The sequence below is a fragment of the Cherax quadricarinatus genome, chromosome 5 (genome assembly GCF_038502225.1).
Source record: "Cherax quadricarinatus isolate ZL_2023a chromosome 5, ASM3850222v1, whole genome shotgun sequence".
Lineage (NCBI taxonomy): Eukaryota > Metazoa > Arthropoda > Malacostraca > Decapoda > Parastacidae > Cherax > Cherax quadricarinatus.
The window spans coordinates 67,406,200-67,423,699 of NC_091296.1; the positions used below are offsets into that span (position 1 = coordinate 67,406,200).

General features: G+C 40.1%; 1 protein-coding gene across 7 annotated transcripts in view; it reads left to right on the forward strand.

Annotated features, from left to right (window-relative positions):
* LOC128684714 (zinc finger protein 771) overlaps window positions 1–17,500 on the forward strand; it is a 274,487-nt gene that overhangs the window by 117,887 nt on the left and 139,100 nt on the right. The window contains exon 6 of one of the 7 annotated variants that reach the window (XM_070103651.1): window positions 15,986–16,947. The exons of 5 other annotated variants lie outside the window; for them this stretch is intronic. In XM_070103651.1, coding sequence (XP_069959752.1) covers window positions 15,986–16,561 — 576 coding nt within the window. In that variant the 3' untranslated portion in view covers window positions 16,562–16,947. Of the gene's footprint in view, window positions 1–15,985; window positions 16,949–17,500 lie in introns of those variants that run through there. One more of the 7 variants, XM_070103657.1, reaches the window with a different exon arrangement.

Genomic DNA, 17,500 nt, shown 5'->3' on the forward strand with positions numbered 1-17,500 from the left:
TATAAGGGTTATGCAGTGGAGGATGCTGAAGTGTTCTCTCCAAAATTCCCTTAGGGTCAAGTGAGTGTCTGTGGTCACAGTCAAGCACCTGTGAAACATTGCTTTTGTGTAGAGTTTTTTAAAGTTTGCAATAACCTGCTGGTCCATGGGTTGGAGGAGAGGAGTGGTATTCGGGGGCAAGAACTTTACTGTGATGAACCCAAACTCCTCGAAAATTAGGTCATCCAAGTTTGGAGGATGAGCAGGTGCATTGTCCATTACTAGCAGGCACTTGAGATCCAATTTCTTTTCCAGGAGATACTCCTTCACACTAGGGCCAAACACTTCATTGAACCACTCGACGAAAATTTCCCTCGTGACCCATGCCTTACTATTAGATTTCCAAAATACACACAATTTACTCTTCATAACATTGTTTTTCCTGAGCACTCTGGGATTTTCAGAATGGTACACTAGTAATGGCTTCACTTTGAAATCCCCACTAGCATTAGCACAGAACATTAGCATCAGCCTGTCTTTCATAGGCTTTTGTCCTGGCATTGCCTTTTCCTCTTGTGTAATGAAGGTCCTCTTTGGCATTTTCTTCCAAAAGAGGCCTGTTTCGTCACAATTGAACACTTGTTCAGGTTTCAGTCCTTCAGCCTCTATGTACTCCTGGAATTCATGCACATATTTTTCAGCCGCCTTGTGGTCCGAACTGGCAGCCTCACCATGCCTTACCACACTGTGTATGCCAGTATGGTTCTTAAATCTCTCAAACCAGCCTTTGCTGGCCTTAAATTCACTCACTTCACCACTATTTGCAGGCAATTTCTTTACCAAATCTTCATGCAACTGCCTAGCCTTTTCACAAATAATTGAAGTCATAAGAGTACAGTGGACCCCCGCTTAACGATCACCTCCCAGTGCGACCAATTATGTAAGTGTATTTATGTAAGTGCATTTGTACGTGTATGTTTGGGGGTCTGAAATGGACTAATCTACTTCACAATATTCCGTATGGGAACAAATTCGGTCAGTACTGGCACCTGAACATACTTCTGGAATGAAAAAATATCGTTAACCAGGGGTCCACTGTATCTCCTGCTAATTGTTTCTCATTTATCCACACCAATAATAACTTCTCAACCTCTTCCAGTACTGGTGATCTCATTTTTGTCAGCATAGTTACTCCCTTTGCAACAACAGCATCCTTTATTTCCTTTTTCTTGGCCACTATGGAACATAAGGTTGTGTAGGGTTTCTTATACATCCTGGACAGTTCAGCCACACTTGTACCACTTTCATATTGTTCAATGATGGTTTTCTTAAATTCAATCGTATTTCTCACCTTCTTTACCACAGGCTTGGCACTAGGAGCTTTCTTTGGAGCCATGGTAGCTTATTTAGTACTTGCAAGCACTAAAATAAATGGAATATTATGAAATATTTCGCTGGAGCACGTGAGGGGACCTTCGCTCACTGGTAAACAATGCCAGACTGGCTGCCGCCCCGGCTCACACTGTGGGTACGCGTCCCGGACGAACTACGACTCGTGAGTCAACCTATGAAAAGCAAGTCCATGTTTATACGAAAATACCCCTATGATTGGCGAATTTTACGATTGCCGGGAACTACGAAAAGCGGGGGACCACTGTATGTATGTATGTATGTATGTATGTATGTATGTGTATATACTGTATATACTGTATATTTTTTTTTTTTTTTCAACAAGTCGGCCGTCTCCCACCGAGGCAGGGTGACCCAAAAAAGAAAGAAAATCCCCAAAAAGAAAATACTTTCATCATCATTCAACACTTTCACCACACTCGCACATTATCACTGTTTTTGCAGAGGTGCTCAGAATACAACAGTCTAGAAGCATACACATATAAAGATACACAACATATCCCTCCAAACTGCCAATATCCCAAACCCCTCCTTTAAAGTGCAGGCATTGTACTTCCCATTTCCAGGACTCAAGTCCCACTATATGAAAATAACTGTATATACTGTATATATACTGTATATATACTGTATATATACTGTATATATACTGTATATATACTGTATATATACTGTATATATACTGTATATATACTGTATATATACTGTATATATACTGTATATATACTGTATATATACTGTATATACTGTATATATATATATATATATATATATATATATATATATATATATATATATATATATATATATATATATATACACACACATATGTATACAGTGGACCCTCAACCAGCGATGGCATCGATTAACGATAAATCTGACTAGCGATACATTTTAACGCAAAAATTTTGCCTCAACTGGCGCTTAAAAACCCGACCAGCGCTATTCGTTCCGTACCATACGCGTCCACTTTGGCCTGAGCGCGCCTCACTTGTCCCTTGGTGCCAGTGTTTACAAGCCAGCCAGCCACCGCGGTCGCTTCCAAACATACAACAACTGGAACATTTCATATTATCACAGCCTTTGTAGTGATTGCACCTGCAAAATAAGTCACCATGGGCCCCAAGAAAGCTTCTAGTGCCAACCCTACAGCAAAAAAGGTGAGAATTACTATGGAGATGAAGAAAGAGATCATTGCTAAGTATGAAAGTGGAATGCATGTCTCTGAGCTGGTCAGGTTGTATAATAAACCCCAATCAACCATCGCTACTATTGTGGGTAAGAAAACGGCAATCAAGGAAGCTGTTCTTGCCAAAGGTGCAGCTGCTGCTGCACCACAGTCAGCTGTTGTTGTTGCTGCACCACCATAAGCTGTTGTTGTTGCTGCACCACCATAAGCTGTATTACTCGAAAATGTGGAGAGAGTGTTGTTGGTTTGGCTTAACGTGAAACAATTACCGTGAAACGATTAACCCCGGAGGGTCAGGTTGTATGGACGAATGGAAAGGTAGAATCGATGAAGAAGAAAGAGACTGCCATGGAAACTGTTGTGGAAACATCTAATACATTCTCAGTGCTACCCGACAAATGTGAGTCGACTACTGGGAACATCACGACGAACGACACCAAGGAAGGTAAGAATATTGTTGTTGTTGGGGATAGCCAAGTTAGGTATATGGATAGGGCGTTCTGCTTGAAGGACAGGAGTAGGAGACAGAGAGTTTGCTTTCCTGGGGCTGGGATGGAGGATATTGTTAGCCGTCTGGATGACATCATGAGAAGTAATGGGAGCAATCCTATTATCTGTCTCAGTGCTGGAGACAACGATGTTGGCAGACGTAGGAGTGAAGACCTGATTAGCAGGTATAGGTCAGCAATAGAAATAATTAGGAGTAAGGGTGGGAACCCTGTCATATGTGGTATTTTGCCAAGGAGAGGAGTTGGAAATGAATGGTTGTCCAGGGCAATTGGTGTCAATTGCTGGCTGGACAAATACTGTAAGGAAAATGCGGTAACATTCATTGACAACTGGGACCTCTTCTATGGCAGAAATGACATGTATGCCAGGGATGGGGTTCACTTATCTAGGTCTGGGGTGGTAGCACTGGCAACTGCAGTGGAGGGAGCATTTAGGACTTTAAACTAGGAATAGTTAGTGGTATGGGTTTTGGCAGGAAAACAGTGAAGTCCCAGTGTAGTAATATTACGATTTCTAGGGGAACTAGTAATAAGCAGAACGAGGTAGATATTGAAAAGCCAGGGACTTTGGGTGATAAGGACAGTAATAGGTTTAGTAGAAAAACAGAAATGAGCAGGAAGGGTAAAGAGAAAGGAGAGTCTTTCAATGTTTATTATGCTAATTGCCGTAGTGCTAGGAATAAGATGGACGAGTTGAGATTAGTTGCTAGTGCAGGTAACATTGATGTATTTGCCTTAACTGAGACGTGGTTTAATTCAAAAAGTCGGGACATGCCTGCGGAATCATATTCAGGGTTCTAAATTGTTCCAAGTAGATAGAAGTATCGGGAAGGGGGGTGGGGTGGCATTGTATGTCCGAGATCGCTTGAACTGTTGCATAAAAACGGGTATTAAGTCTGAAGTAACACATACAGAGTCTGTTTGGATAGAATTTTCAGAGGGGCATGAAAAACTGATTTTAGGAGTGATATACCGTCCCCCAAACTTAGATAGGGACCAAGGGAGACTACTATGGGAGGAAATTGTTAAGGCCACAAGGCATGATAATGTAGTAATTCTAGGAGACTTTAACTTTAGTCATATTGATTGGAATTTCTTGACTGGGAATTTAGAATCATACGACTTCTTAGAAGTAGTTCAGGATTGTTTTTGAAGCAGTTTGTGACAGAACCTACAAGGGGAAATAACCTGCTTAACTTAGTTATGGCAAACAATGAATCCCTTGTTAATAATTTAGAAATTTCAGAGGAACTGGGTGCTAGCGACCACAAATCAATTACATTTAGCATTGATTGGAAGTACGATAGTAGCGATAACTCAGTAACAGTCCCAGATTTTCGCTTAGCAGATTACGATGGGCTTAGAGAACACTTATCATCTGTTGACTGGGGTAACGAAGTGAGCTATCAATATGACAGTTTTCTGAACACTATACATGCTGCTCAAAGAACGTTTATCCCATATAAAGAAATTAGATCAAATAGAAATGACCCAAAATGGATGAATAATAGGCTCAAATATCTACTAGGGCATAAGAAAGGAATTTATAGGCGTATCAAAAGAGGTGAGGGTCATCTTATGAATCAGTATATTGACATTAAGAGGGACATTAAAAAGGGGATAAGAAAAGCTAAAAGGGACTATGAAATTAAAGTTGGTAGGGATTCTAAAACTAACCCAAAAAGTTTTTTCCAGGTCTATAGAACAAAAGTTAGAGATAAGATAGGTCCCCTTAAAAATAACTATGGGCACCTTACTGACAAAGAGAATGAAATGTGCTCGATTTTTAATAATTATTTTCTCTCAGTTTTTACACAGGAAGACACTAATAATATTCCAGTAATTAATTTTTATAGTGGGCTAGAAGAAGATAAATTATGTAACATCACAGTCACTAGTGAAATGGTTGTGAAGCAGATAGACAGACTGAAGCAAAATAAGTCGCCGGGTCCTGATGAGGTTTTTTCAAGGGTTCTTAAGGAATGCAAAATGGAAGTCTGTGAACCATTAACTAATATTTTTAATTTATCTCTTCAAACAGGTGTAGTGTCTGATATGTGGAAGATGGCTAGTGTAATTCCTATTTTTAAAACAGGGGACAAGTCGTTACTGTCAAATTACCGCCCAATAAGCCTGACCTCAATTGTAGGCAAATTACTAGAGTCAATTATAGCCGAGATTATAAGAAGCCATCTCGATAAGCATAGCTTGATTAATGATACTCAGCATGGATTCACAAGAGGCCGGTCTTGTCTAACTAATTTATTAACTTTCTTCAGTAAAGCTTTTGAGGCTGTTGACCACGATAAAGAATTTGATATTATTTACTTAGATTTTAGTAAGGCTTTTGATAGAGTTCCGCACCATAGACTGTTAAAGAAAGTGGCAGCTCATGGCATTGGGGGAAAAGTGCTCTCATGGATCGAGTCATGGCTCACTGACAAGAAGCAGAGAGTGTCCATAAATGGGGTTAAATCCGAGTGGGGATCTGTAACAAGTGGCGTTCCACAGGGATCAGTCTTGGGCCTGTTGTTGTTTATAATATATATCAATGATCTTGATGAGGGAATTACTAGTGATATGAGCAAATTCGCCAATGACACAAAGATAGGTAGGATAATTGATTCAAACGTAGATGTTACGGAACTTCAGGAGGATTTAAACAAACTCTATTCTTGGTCAGAAAAGTGGCAGATGCAGTTCAATGTAGATAAATGCAAGGTTCTGAAGCTTGGGAGTGCCCATAACCCTAGTATTTATAAGTTAAATGATGTAGAACTTAGCCATACAGATTGCGAAAAGGACTTGGGGGTTATGGTGAGCAGCAACCTTAAACCAAGACAGCAATGCTAAGCGTACGTAATAAGGCAAATAGATTACTGGGATTTATATCAAGAAGTGTAAGCAACAGAAGTCCAGAGGTCATACTGCAGCTTTATACATCATTAGTAAGGCCTCACCTAGATTATGCAGCTCAGTTCTGGTCTCCATATTACAGAATGGACATAAATTCATTAGAAAACATTCAGCGTAGGATGACTAAATTAATACATAGCATTAGAAATCTTCCTTATGAAGAAAGATTGAAGACTCTTAAGTTACATTCACCTGTTAGACGAAGAATGAGGGGAGACCTGATCGAAGTGTATAAGTGGAAGATAAGTATTATTAAAGGGGATATTAATAAGGTCTTGAGGATGTCTCTCCAAGAGAGAACCCGCAGTAATGGATTTAAATTAGATAAGTTTAGATTTAGAAAGGACATAGGAAAGTATTGGGTTGGAAATAGGGTAGTAGATGAGTGGAACAGTCTACCTAGTTGGGTTATTGAGGCTGGGACTTTGGGTAGTTTCAGATTTAGGTTGGATAAGTACATGAGTGGGAGGGGTTGGATTTGAGTGGGACTTTCACATCAGAGCTTATTTCTTGGGTGGCATTGAAAATTGGGTTGGGCAAATGTTTTGTTAGTGGGATGAATTGTAAGGACCTGCCTAGTATGGGCCAACAGGCCTCCTGCAGTGTTCCTCCTTTCTTATGTTCTTATGTTCTTATAATAAACCCCAATCAACCATCGCTACTATTGTGGGTAAGAAAACAGCAATCAAGGAAGCTGTCCTTGCCAAAGGTGCAGCTGCACCACAGTCAGCTGTTGTTGTTGCTGCACCACCATCAGCTGTATTACTCGAAGATGTGGAGAGAGTGTTGTTGGTGTGGCTTAACATGAAACAATTACCGAGAAACGATTAACCCCAGAGGGTTAGCCACCCAGGATAACCCAAGAAAGTCAGTGCATCATCGAGGACTGTCTAACTTATTTCCACTGGGGGTCCTTAATCTTGTACCCCAGGATGCGACCCACAACAGTTGACTAACACCCAGGTGAACAGGAAAAAATGCCTGGAACTAGTGCTCATATTGGTGAGGTTAGTGGGGAGGATGTGGAAGAGTTGGTGGAGGAGGACAATGACGAACTAACCACTGATGAGCTGCTAGAGCATTTTCAACAGTAAGAGGCCACACCTGAAGAAACTGCTTCGGAGGAGGGGAGAGAGAAATTGAAGAAGTTGCCTACTTCAAAGATTAAGGAAATGTGTGCAATGTGGCTTAAAGTCCAAACCTTTTTTGATGAAAATCACCCTCACACAGCTATTGCAAGCCGTGCTGGTGACTATTACACTGACAATGTTGTGAAACACTTTAGGATAAAGGAACGAGAGGTACAGGCCTCTATGGACAGATATGTTGTGCGACAGAAGTCCAGTGACTCTGAAGCTGGTCCTAGTGGCATTAAAAGAACAAGGGAAGTAACCCCAGAAAAAGACTTGCTACCTCAAGTGCTAATGGAAGGGGATTCCCCTTTTAAACACTAACAAGTTCAACGGTCTCCCCTCCTCCCATCCCATCAATCATCACCAGATCTTCAATAAAGGTAAGTGTCATGTAACTGTGCATGTCTTCTTCAGTTTGTGTGTATTAAAATTAATATTTCATGTGGTAAATTTTTTTTTTTCAATACTTTGGGGTGTCTTGCACGGATTAATTTGATTTCCATTATTTCTTATGGGGAAAATTAACTTGACTAACGATTATTTCGATTAACGATGAGCTCTCAGGAACGGATTAATATCGCTGGTTGAGGGTCCACTGTATATATATATATATATATATATATATATATATATATATATATATATATATATATACATATATATATATATATATATATATACATACATACATACATACATGTATATATGTATTTTCAACAAGTCGGCCGTCTCCCACCGAGGCAGGGTGACCCAAAATAGAAAAAAAATCCCCAAAAAGAAAATACTTTCATCATCATTCAACACTTTCACCACACTCAGACATTATCACTGTTTTTGCAGAGGTGCTCAGAATACAACAGTTTAGAAGCATATACGTATAAAGATACACAACATATCCCTCCAAACTGCCAATATCCCAAACCCCTCCTTTAAAGTGCAGGCATTGTACTTCCCATTTCCAGGACTCAAGTCCGACTATATGAAAATAACCGGTTTCCCTGAATCCTTTCACTAAATATTACCCTGCTCACACTCCAACAGATCGTCAGGTCCCAAGTACCATTCGTCTCCATTCACTCCTATCTAACACGTTCATGCACGCTTGCTGGAAGTCCAAGCCCCTTGCCCACAAAACCTCCTTTACCCCCTCTCTCCAACCCTTTCGAGGACGACCCCTACCCCGCCTTCCTTCCCCTATAGATTTATATGCTTTCCATGTCATTCTACTTTGATCCATTCTCTCTAAATGACCAAACCACCTCAACAACCCCTCTTCTGCTCTTTGACTAATACTTTTATTAACTCCACACCTTTTCCTAATTTCCACACTCCGAATTTTCTGCATAATATTTACACCACACATTGCCCTTAAACAGGACATCTCCACTGCCTCCAACCATCTCCTCGCTGCTGCATTTACCACCCAAGCTTCACACCCATATAAGAGTGTTGGTACTACTATACAGTGGACCCCCGGTTAACGATTTTAATCCGTGCAAGAGGGATAATTGTTATGCGAAATAATCGTTATGTGAATTAATTTTCCCCATAAGAAATAATGGAAATAAAATTAATCCGTGCAAGACGCCCAAAAGTATGAAAAAAAATTTTTTTTACCACATGAAATGTTAATTTTAATACACACAAACTGAAAAAAGGCATGCACAATTACATGACACTTACTTTTATTGAAGATCTGGTGATGATTGATGGGATGGGAGGAGGGGAGAGCATTATCTTCTTACTGTTTAGAAGGGGAATCCCCTTCCATTAGGACTTGAGGTAGTAAGTCCTTTTCTGGGGTTACTTCCCTTCTTTTTTTAATGCCACTAGGGCCAGCTTCAGAGTCACTGGACTTCTTTCGCACAAGATATCTGTCCATAGTGGCCTGTACCTCTCGTTCCTTTATGACTTGCCTAAAGTGTTTCACAACATTGTCAGTGTAATAATCACCAGCACGGCTTGCAATAGCTGTGTGAGGGTGATTTTCATCCATGAAGGTTTGCACTTCAAGCCACTTTGCACAGATTTCCTTTATCTTTGTAGTAGGCAACTTCTTCAATTTCTCTCTCCCCTCCTCTGAACCAGTTTCCCCAGGTCTGGCCTCTTGCTCTTGAAGTTGATCTATCAGCTCATCAGTGGTTAGTTCTTCATTGTCCTCCTCCACCAACTCTTCCACATCCTCCCCACTAACCTCCAACCCCAAGGACTTTCCCAATGCCACAATGGATTCCTCAACTGGCACAGGATTCTCAGGGTTAGCCTCAAACCCTTCAAAATCCCTTTTGTCTACACATTCTGGCCACAGTTTCTTCCAAGCAGAGTTCAAGGTCCTCTTAGTCACTTCCTCCCAAGCCTTACCTATAAGGTTTACACAATTGAGGATATTAAAGTGATCTCTCCAAAACTCTCTTAGAGTCAGTTGAGTTTCTGAGGTCATTACAAAGCACCTTTCAAACAGAGCTTTTGTGTACAGTTTCTTGAAGTTGGAAATAACCTGCTGGTCCATGGGCTGCAGGAGAGGAGTGGTATTAGGAGGCAAAAACTTCACCTTAATGAAGCTCATGTCCCCATAAAGTCGCTCTGCCACGTCTGTAGGATGACCAGGGGCATTGTCTAACACCAGGAGGCACTTAAGTTCTAATTTCTTTTCAGTTAGGTAATTTTTCACATTGGGGGCAAATGCATGGTGTAACCAGTTATAGAAAAATTCCCTAGTGACCCATGCCTTACTGTTTGCCCTCCACAGCACACACAAATTATCCTTGAGGACATTCTTTTGCCTGAACGCTCTGGGAGTTTCAGAGTGATTCACTAATAAAGGCTTCACTTTGCAATCACCAGTAGCATTGGCACACATCAACAAAGTAAGCCTGTCTTTCATAGGCTTATGTCCTGGGAGTGCCTTTTCCTCCTGAGTAATGTAGGTCCTGCTTGGCATTTTCTTCCAGAACAGGCCTGTTTCATCACAATTAAACACTTGTTCAGGTTTCAGTCCTTCAGTTTCTATGTACTCCTTGAATTCCTGCACATATTTTTCAGCCGCTTTGTGGTCCGAACTGGCAGCCTCACCATGCCTTATCACACTATGGATGCCACTACGCTTCTTAAATCTCTCAAACCAACCTTTGCTGGCCTTAAATTCACTCACATCATCACTAGTTGCAGGCATTTTTTTAATTAAATCCTCATGCAACTTCCTAGCCTTTTCACATATGATCGCTTGAGAGATGCTATCTCCTGCTAGCTGTTTTTCATTTATCCACACCAATAAGAGTCTCTCAACATCTTCCATCACTTGCGATCTTTGTTTCGAAAACACAGTTGAACCTTTGGCAAGAACAGCTTCCTTGATTGTCTTTCTGGTGCCCACAATAGTAGCGATGGTTGATTGGGGTTTCTTGTACAGCTTGACTAGGTCGGCTATACGCACTCCACTTTCATACTTATCAATTATCTCTTTCTTCATTTCTATAGTAATTCTTACCCTTTGAGGTGTAGGGTTGGCACTAGAAGCTTTCTTGGGGCCCATGGTCACTTATTTTCCAGAAACAGCACCGAAAATACTGTAATAATACGAAATATTCCGAGTGTATGCTTGGATGTTACCGCGGAGGCTGGCTGGTAAACAATGGGACGGGCGGCACATGTGAGGCTGGCTGAGGGCACATTGGACGCGTCTCGGACGAAAATCGGTGAGCGGGTTTTTAATCGGTATGTGCGGCAAAAATTTTGCGATAAAAGTAATCGGTATGCGGAAAAATCGCTATGTGATGTCATCGTTATGCGGGGGTCCACTGTACTTTCATACATTCCCTTCTTTGCCTCCATAGATAACGTTTTTTGACTCCACATATACCTCAATGCACCACTCACCTTTTTTCCCTCATCAATTCTATGATTAAACTCATCCTTCATAAATCCATCCGCCAACACGTCAACTCCCAAGTACACTATCTGAAAACATTCACTTCTTCCATACTCCTCCTTCCCAATTTGATATCCAATTTTTCTTTATCTAAATCATTTGATACCCTCATCACCTTACTCTTTTCTATGTTCACTTTCAACTTTCTACCTTTACACACATTCCCAAACTCATCCACTAACCTTTGCAATTTTTCTTTAGAATCTCTCATAAGCACAGTATCATTCATATATATATATATATATATATATATATATATATATATATATATATATATATATATATATATATATATATATATATATATATATATTAAAAACACTGATCTCTGGGTGAAGGAGACTCGAACCTATGAACCTTGGAACACGGTACGCAGTGCTTTACCAATCTACCCACACTGTATATTTTGCCTGCTCTCGCGAATTCCTTGCATTGTTAAAATCTCTAGTAAGGCTGATGCATGCAGGGGATGAGATGAAAAGCTGTAAGCCTTGTCCCTGAAATCTGGCTGCCTTGGATCCAAGTCTAGCGCAAGCTGGACTCCAAGGTATTGGTCCAGTGTGGGTAGATTGGTAAAGCACTGCGTACCTTGTTCCAAGGTTTGTAGGTTCGAGTCTCCTTCAGCGAGAGATGAGCGTTTGTGTATATTTCGCCTGCTCTCGCTAATTCCTTGCATTGTTAAAATCTCTAGTAAGGCTGATGCATGCAAGGGATGAGATGAAAAGCTGTAAGCCTTCTCCCTGAAAGCTGGCTGCCTTGGATCAAAGTCTAGCGCAAGCTGGACTCCAAAGTATTGGTCCAGTGTGGGTAGATTGGTAAAGCACTGCCTACCTTGTTCCAAGGTTCGTAGGTTCGAGTCTCCTTCAGCCAGAGATCAGTGTTTGTGTATATTTCGCTTGCTCTCGCGAATTCCTTGCATATATATATATATATATATATATATATATATATATATATATATATATATATATATATATATATATATATATATATATATATATATATATATAATATATATATATATATAAATATATTTATATATATATATATATATATATATATATATATATATATATATATATATATATATATATATATATATATATAGAGAGAGAGAGAGAGAGAGAGAGAGAGAGAGAGAGAGAGAGAGAGAGAGAAATAGAGATAGAGAGAGAGAGAGAGAGAGAAATAGAGATAGAGAGAGAGAGAGAGAGAGAAATAGAGATAGAGAGAGAGAGAGAGAGAGAGAGAGAGAAATAGAGAGAGAGAGAGAGAGAGAGAGAGAGAGAGAGAGATATATAGAGAGAGAGATATATAGAGATAGATATGGAGATGCTGAAAACTGACAGTGTCACACTAATAGATCTTTTCAAATTAATGCAAGCTCTTCATTAACTGTACATTGTTGTTTTTCTCTCCTCTTAATTTTGGGTAAATATAACGGGTACTCTTTTTTTTTCTGCCTTAACATTTTTTCCCATAGGGTACACTTGCACTAGTAGTCCTCTGTAATGAGGGTAGAGGTGTCTTCTGCTGGTGAAGGGCTTTTGATATAAGGAACTGGAGCTACCCCTCATCTTTCTTGGATCAAATCTGATTACCTCCCATTGCCCAAGCTCTGTACGACCCTTCTGGGCTTAGTGCTTCCTTGTGAAAATGATAGTAATCACATTAGTACTGTCTGATAGTATTGACAAGTATCTACAACTGCACATTTTCCTTAACAATGAATATTGTTTTCCTGTCTTAGTCCTTTCTTCCTAATTTAATTTTTCCTTCAGTTTTTCTCATTTCATGTTTGCTTTTCTTAAATGCAATTTATTTCTCAAAACACACAAGAGGCAGCTTCGTCCTTGAAATCTTTTATACATTGCAGGTTTCACACTTAATATTGATGTATACTGCAATTTTATTAAACAGTATTCATAGTTATGTACAATATTAATTTTGGTGAATAAAATTATTGCTAGTATTATTTTACTGTTATTTCATTGGATATTTCCTAGCAAGACTGGGCAATGCAAAGAAGCAGGCATGGTCACTCTCCAGCTGACATTATGAAGAATTAAAAACTGGTTGACTTACCAAAGGATACATGATGATGGTCCAGTACTTAAGTACACCGTCACCTCCTCATTTGTAATACGTACAGTGGAACCCCGGATATCGGCCAAATCGGATTTCGGCTGCTTTTTTGGCCAAAATTCTGTCCTGGATTTTGGCTGGGAACTCGGAAATCGGCCGTATTGGACGCATCTGCCCGCCACTCCGCCGCATTCGTGAGTCAGTCTGGCTGTGTCTCTGGGTGAGTGAGCAACACTCTGTGCATTCATCCAAACATTTCGTTATAATCCTTTTTTTTTTGTGGTTGTTTATTGAGTGCAACTGTGAAATAAGCCACCATGGGCCCAAAGATAGAATTCAAGAAAGAAATTATAGCAAAGTACGAAAGTGGTGTACGTGTGCTCCAGCTTGCCAGGATGTATGGCAAATCCAAATCAACAATCACTTCCATCCTTGCAAAGAAAGTAGAAATCAAGGAAGCTAATGTTGCAAAAGGGGTTAATATGTTAACGAAACAAAGATCACCAATAATCGAAGATGTGGAGAAGTTATCGTTGGTGTGGATCAACAATAAACAATTAGCGGGAGATAGTGTTGTGGAGTTAATCATTTGTGAAAAGACAAGGCATGTGGATCTCATAAAGAAAATGCCTGGAACAAGTGCTGCTGTTAGTGAATTTAAGGCCAGCAGAGGCTGATTCAACAGATTCAAGAAGTGGTGTTGTAAGGCATGGTGAGGCTGCAAGTTCAGACAAATGTGCGGCTGAAGAATTCGTGCATGAATTCAAGGAGTACATAAAGACTGAAGGATTCCTTCCCCATCAAGTGTTCATTTGTGATGAAACAGGCCTCTTTTGGAAGAAAATGCCAAAAGAGGACCTACATCATGCAGGAGGAAAAGGCACTGCTAGGACACAAGCTATGAAGGATAGGCTTACTCTTTTGTTCTGTGGTAATGCTAGTGGGGATTTCAAAGTGAAGCCTTTACTGGTGTATCACTCTGAAAATTCCAAAGTGTTCAAGAAAAACAATGTCGTCAAGAGTAAATTGTGTGTGTTGTGGAAAGCTAATAATAAGGCATGGGTTACAAGGCAAATTTTCATTGACTGGGTCTGTGAAGTATTTGGCCTGAGTGAAGAAATACCTCCAGGAAAATAAATTGCCACTCAAGTGCCTCCTGGTACTGGACAATGCTCCTACTCATACTCCAAACTTGGTAGACCAATTGTCTTTGGAGTTAAGTTTTATAACAGTGAAGAGTTCTTGCCTCCTAACACCACTCCTCTCATCCAGCCCATGGACCAGCAGGTCATTTCTAACTTCAAAAAACTCTACATGAAAACAATGTTTCAAAAGTGCTTTGAAGTGACCTCGGACACTGACTTGACCCTAAGAGAGTTCTGGATGAATCACTTCAGTATCCTCCATTGCATAAGCCTTATAGGTAAGGCTTGGGAGGAAGTGACTTCCAGGATTTTGAACTCTTGCTTGGAGAAAATTGTGGCCAGAATGTGTCCAAGAGAAGGATTTTGAAGGGTTTGAGGCTGACCCTGACCCTGACCATGTCAACCCTCTGCCTGTTGTGGAATCTATTGCATCTTTGGGGAAGCCCATGGGTGGAGGACCACAGGGAAGAGCTAACCATTGAAGAGCTGCAAGATCTTCACCTGCAACAGCAACACACCACAACTGAGGAAATTGCTTCAGAGGAGGAAGAAGAGAGAGGGGAAAATGTGCCTCCTTCAGTGATTAAGGACATGTGTTCAGAGTGGGGTGAGTTGCAAAGTTTTGTGGAGAAATATCACTCTGACTATGCTCAAACAAGCCATATCTGCAACACGTTCAGTGACAAAACCTTGTCCCACTTCAGGCAAATCTTAGAGACTCCAGAAACAGACTTCTCTGGACAGTTTTTTTGTGCGACGGGTGCAGTGACTCTCAAGCTGGTCCTAGTGCCAGTAAAAAACAAAGAAGGGAAGTAAACCCAGAGAGGGCTTTGATACCTGAAGTCCTTATGGAGGGGGGATTCCCCTTCCAAACACTAACCCCAACTACCTCTCCCCTCCTCACCTTCTTCAATACACCAACAAGTCTTCAATAAAGGTATGTAATGTTCATTTACCATTCAAATTTGTGCTTTATATTTATTTATCATTGTTTTCTGTATGTAAAATTATAGTTAATCTTGAAAAAATGTATTTTTTTTTTTTTTATATGTTTGGGTGTCTGGAATGGATTAATTGTATTTACATTAATTCTTATGGGAAATATTACTTCAGTTTTCGGCCTTTTCGGATTTAGGCCAACCTTCTGGAACGGATTACAGCCGAAATCTGGGGTTCTACTGTATATTGCAATTGGTCCTTTGCTCTTTAATATACTATTTAGTACAGTATTGTGGGCTTACAATGAACAGCATTCTGATCCATTCTGCAAATATTCAAGAAAATACTGTATGGTAATTCAGTCTCATTAAATCTTCAGTATTATTGATGGTAATTGTGGTTATCTAATATGGTTGATTTTGTTAAGGGGTATTCAAAAGTAACATCGTTCGGGACATTTTCCTGTCTCCTTTAAGAATGAAGAAGTCTTTGTTTATTGAGGATTAGCTTGAAAAGAAAATTCTGTTAGGGCAATACAATATTTGTGGAACTTCATATTGTAGGTTTTATTGGAGGAAAGCATTTCTAATTCTGATACTGTATTGTACAGATAGAATAATATACAAAACATCAACTAATTCATATATATACTCTATATTTAAAGTGATTGGGGCTTATTTTGTATAATAGCTATATAGTATTAAAGTTAATGTGATGAATTTTGCATCACTGAATAAGCTGGGCATCCCTTACAGATGCATGTGAACAGTGTGGAACACACACGGGAGGAAGGCGGAGCCACAGATGATGAGGGCTTCACTGCAACCACCGGGTCACATCACTGCCCCTACTGCCCCTACAGCACTTCCAAGAGTTTACTGCTAATGAAACATATTGAGACTCATTCTGTAGACAAGGCATATCCTTTATCACAGTTCACACTCGCTGGCAAGAATCAATATGCAGGGTGTCGTACTACTCCAAGTAGGAAAAAGCCGTACTTGTGTCCTCTTTGTCCATTCAGTGCTTCTGAGAAAGGGGGTCTTAAAGTACATATGCGGACTCATACTGGTGAGAGACCATTTGAATGTCCTCATTGCCCATCTAAATTTGCTCAAAATGTTCATCTCAAGGATCATCTCCATATACATACAGGAGAAAAACCTTATTCTTGTCCACATTGTCCATTTCGCTGTGCTAATAATAGTAGTATTCGAAGGCACATTAAAACTCATACTGGAGAAAAACCATATGAATGCCAGCTTTGTTCATTACGATTTATTCGATTGTGCCAACTAAAGAGGCACATACGCACACATGCAAAGTCATAATTACATTTTCTTATTTAGTTTTGTTATTCAGAAAATTTTAAGTTATAAATTAACTTTATTTTGAAAGAGTGTATTAGGGAAATAGTATAAAATTTATTATTTATGTACCAAACTAGCATTACAGAGTTGATAGATTAGTAGTTTTAATCATTTCTTGGCCTAATGGGATGAAAAAGATATTTTAAGTTTCATTTGGAATAAAAATGTATATACAGTGAAACCTTAGTATAAGACTTCTAGGGAGGAGGGGGTATACGTGTAAATGAAAATCTGTTGTATTGAAATGCTCAATGTAATGGACATGGTCCACTTTATGAAAAGTCTACCAAACATGCACGCACGCACGCACGCACACGCATGCACACGCACGCACACGCACGCACACGCACGCACGCACACGCACACACACACACACGCACGCACACACACGCACACACGCACACACACGCACGCGCATGCACGCACACGCACACACACGCACGCACACACACGCACACACGCACACACACGCACACGCACACACGCGCACACATGCGCACACACACGCACACACGCACATGCACACGCACACACACACACACACACACACACACACACACACACACACACACACACACACACACACACACACACACACACACACACACACTCACACTCTCTCACTCTCACACACTCACACTCACTATTATAACCTTTATATTATAATAAGGTAAAAGGACCCTAATGGAAATAAGTCACTCTGACTTTTTTGGGTTATCCCAGGTTCTCTACACATATGCTGCTATGTATGATAATGTATGTAACTGTATGTGTATACCTGAATAAACTTACACACACACACAAATGTAGTTCCCATTTTTAAAAAAGGAGACAGAAAAGAGGCACTAAACTATAGACCTTTGTCACTGACGTGTATAGTATGCAAAGTTATGGAGAAGA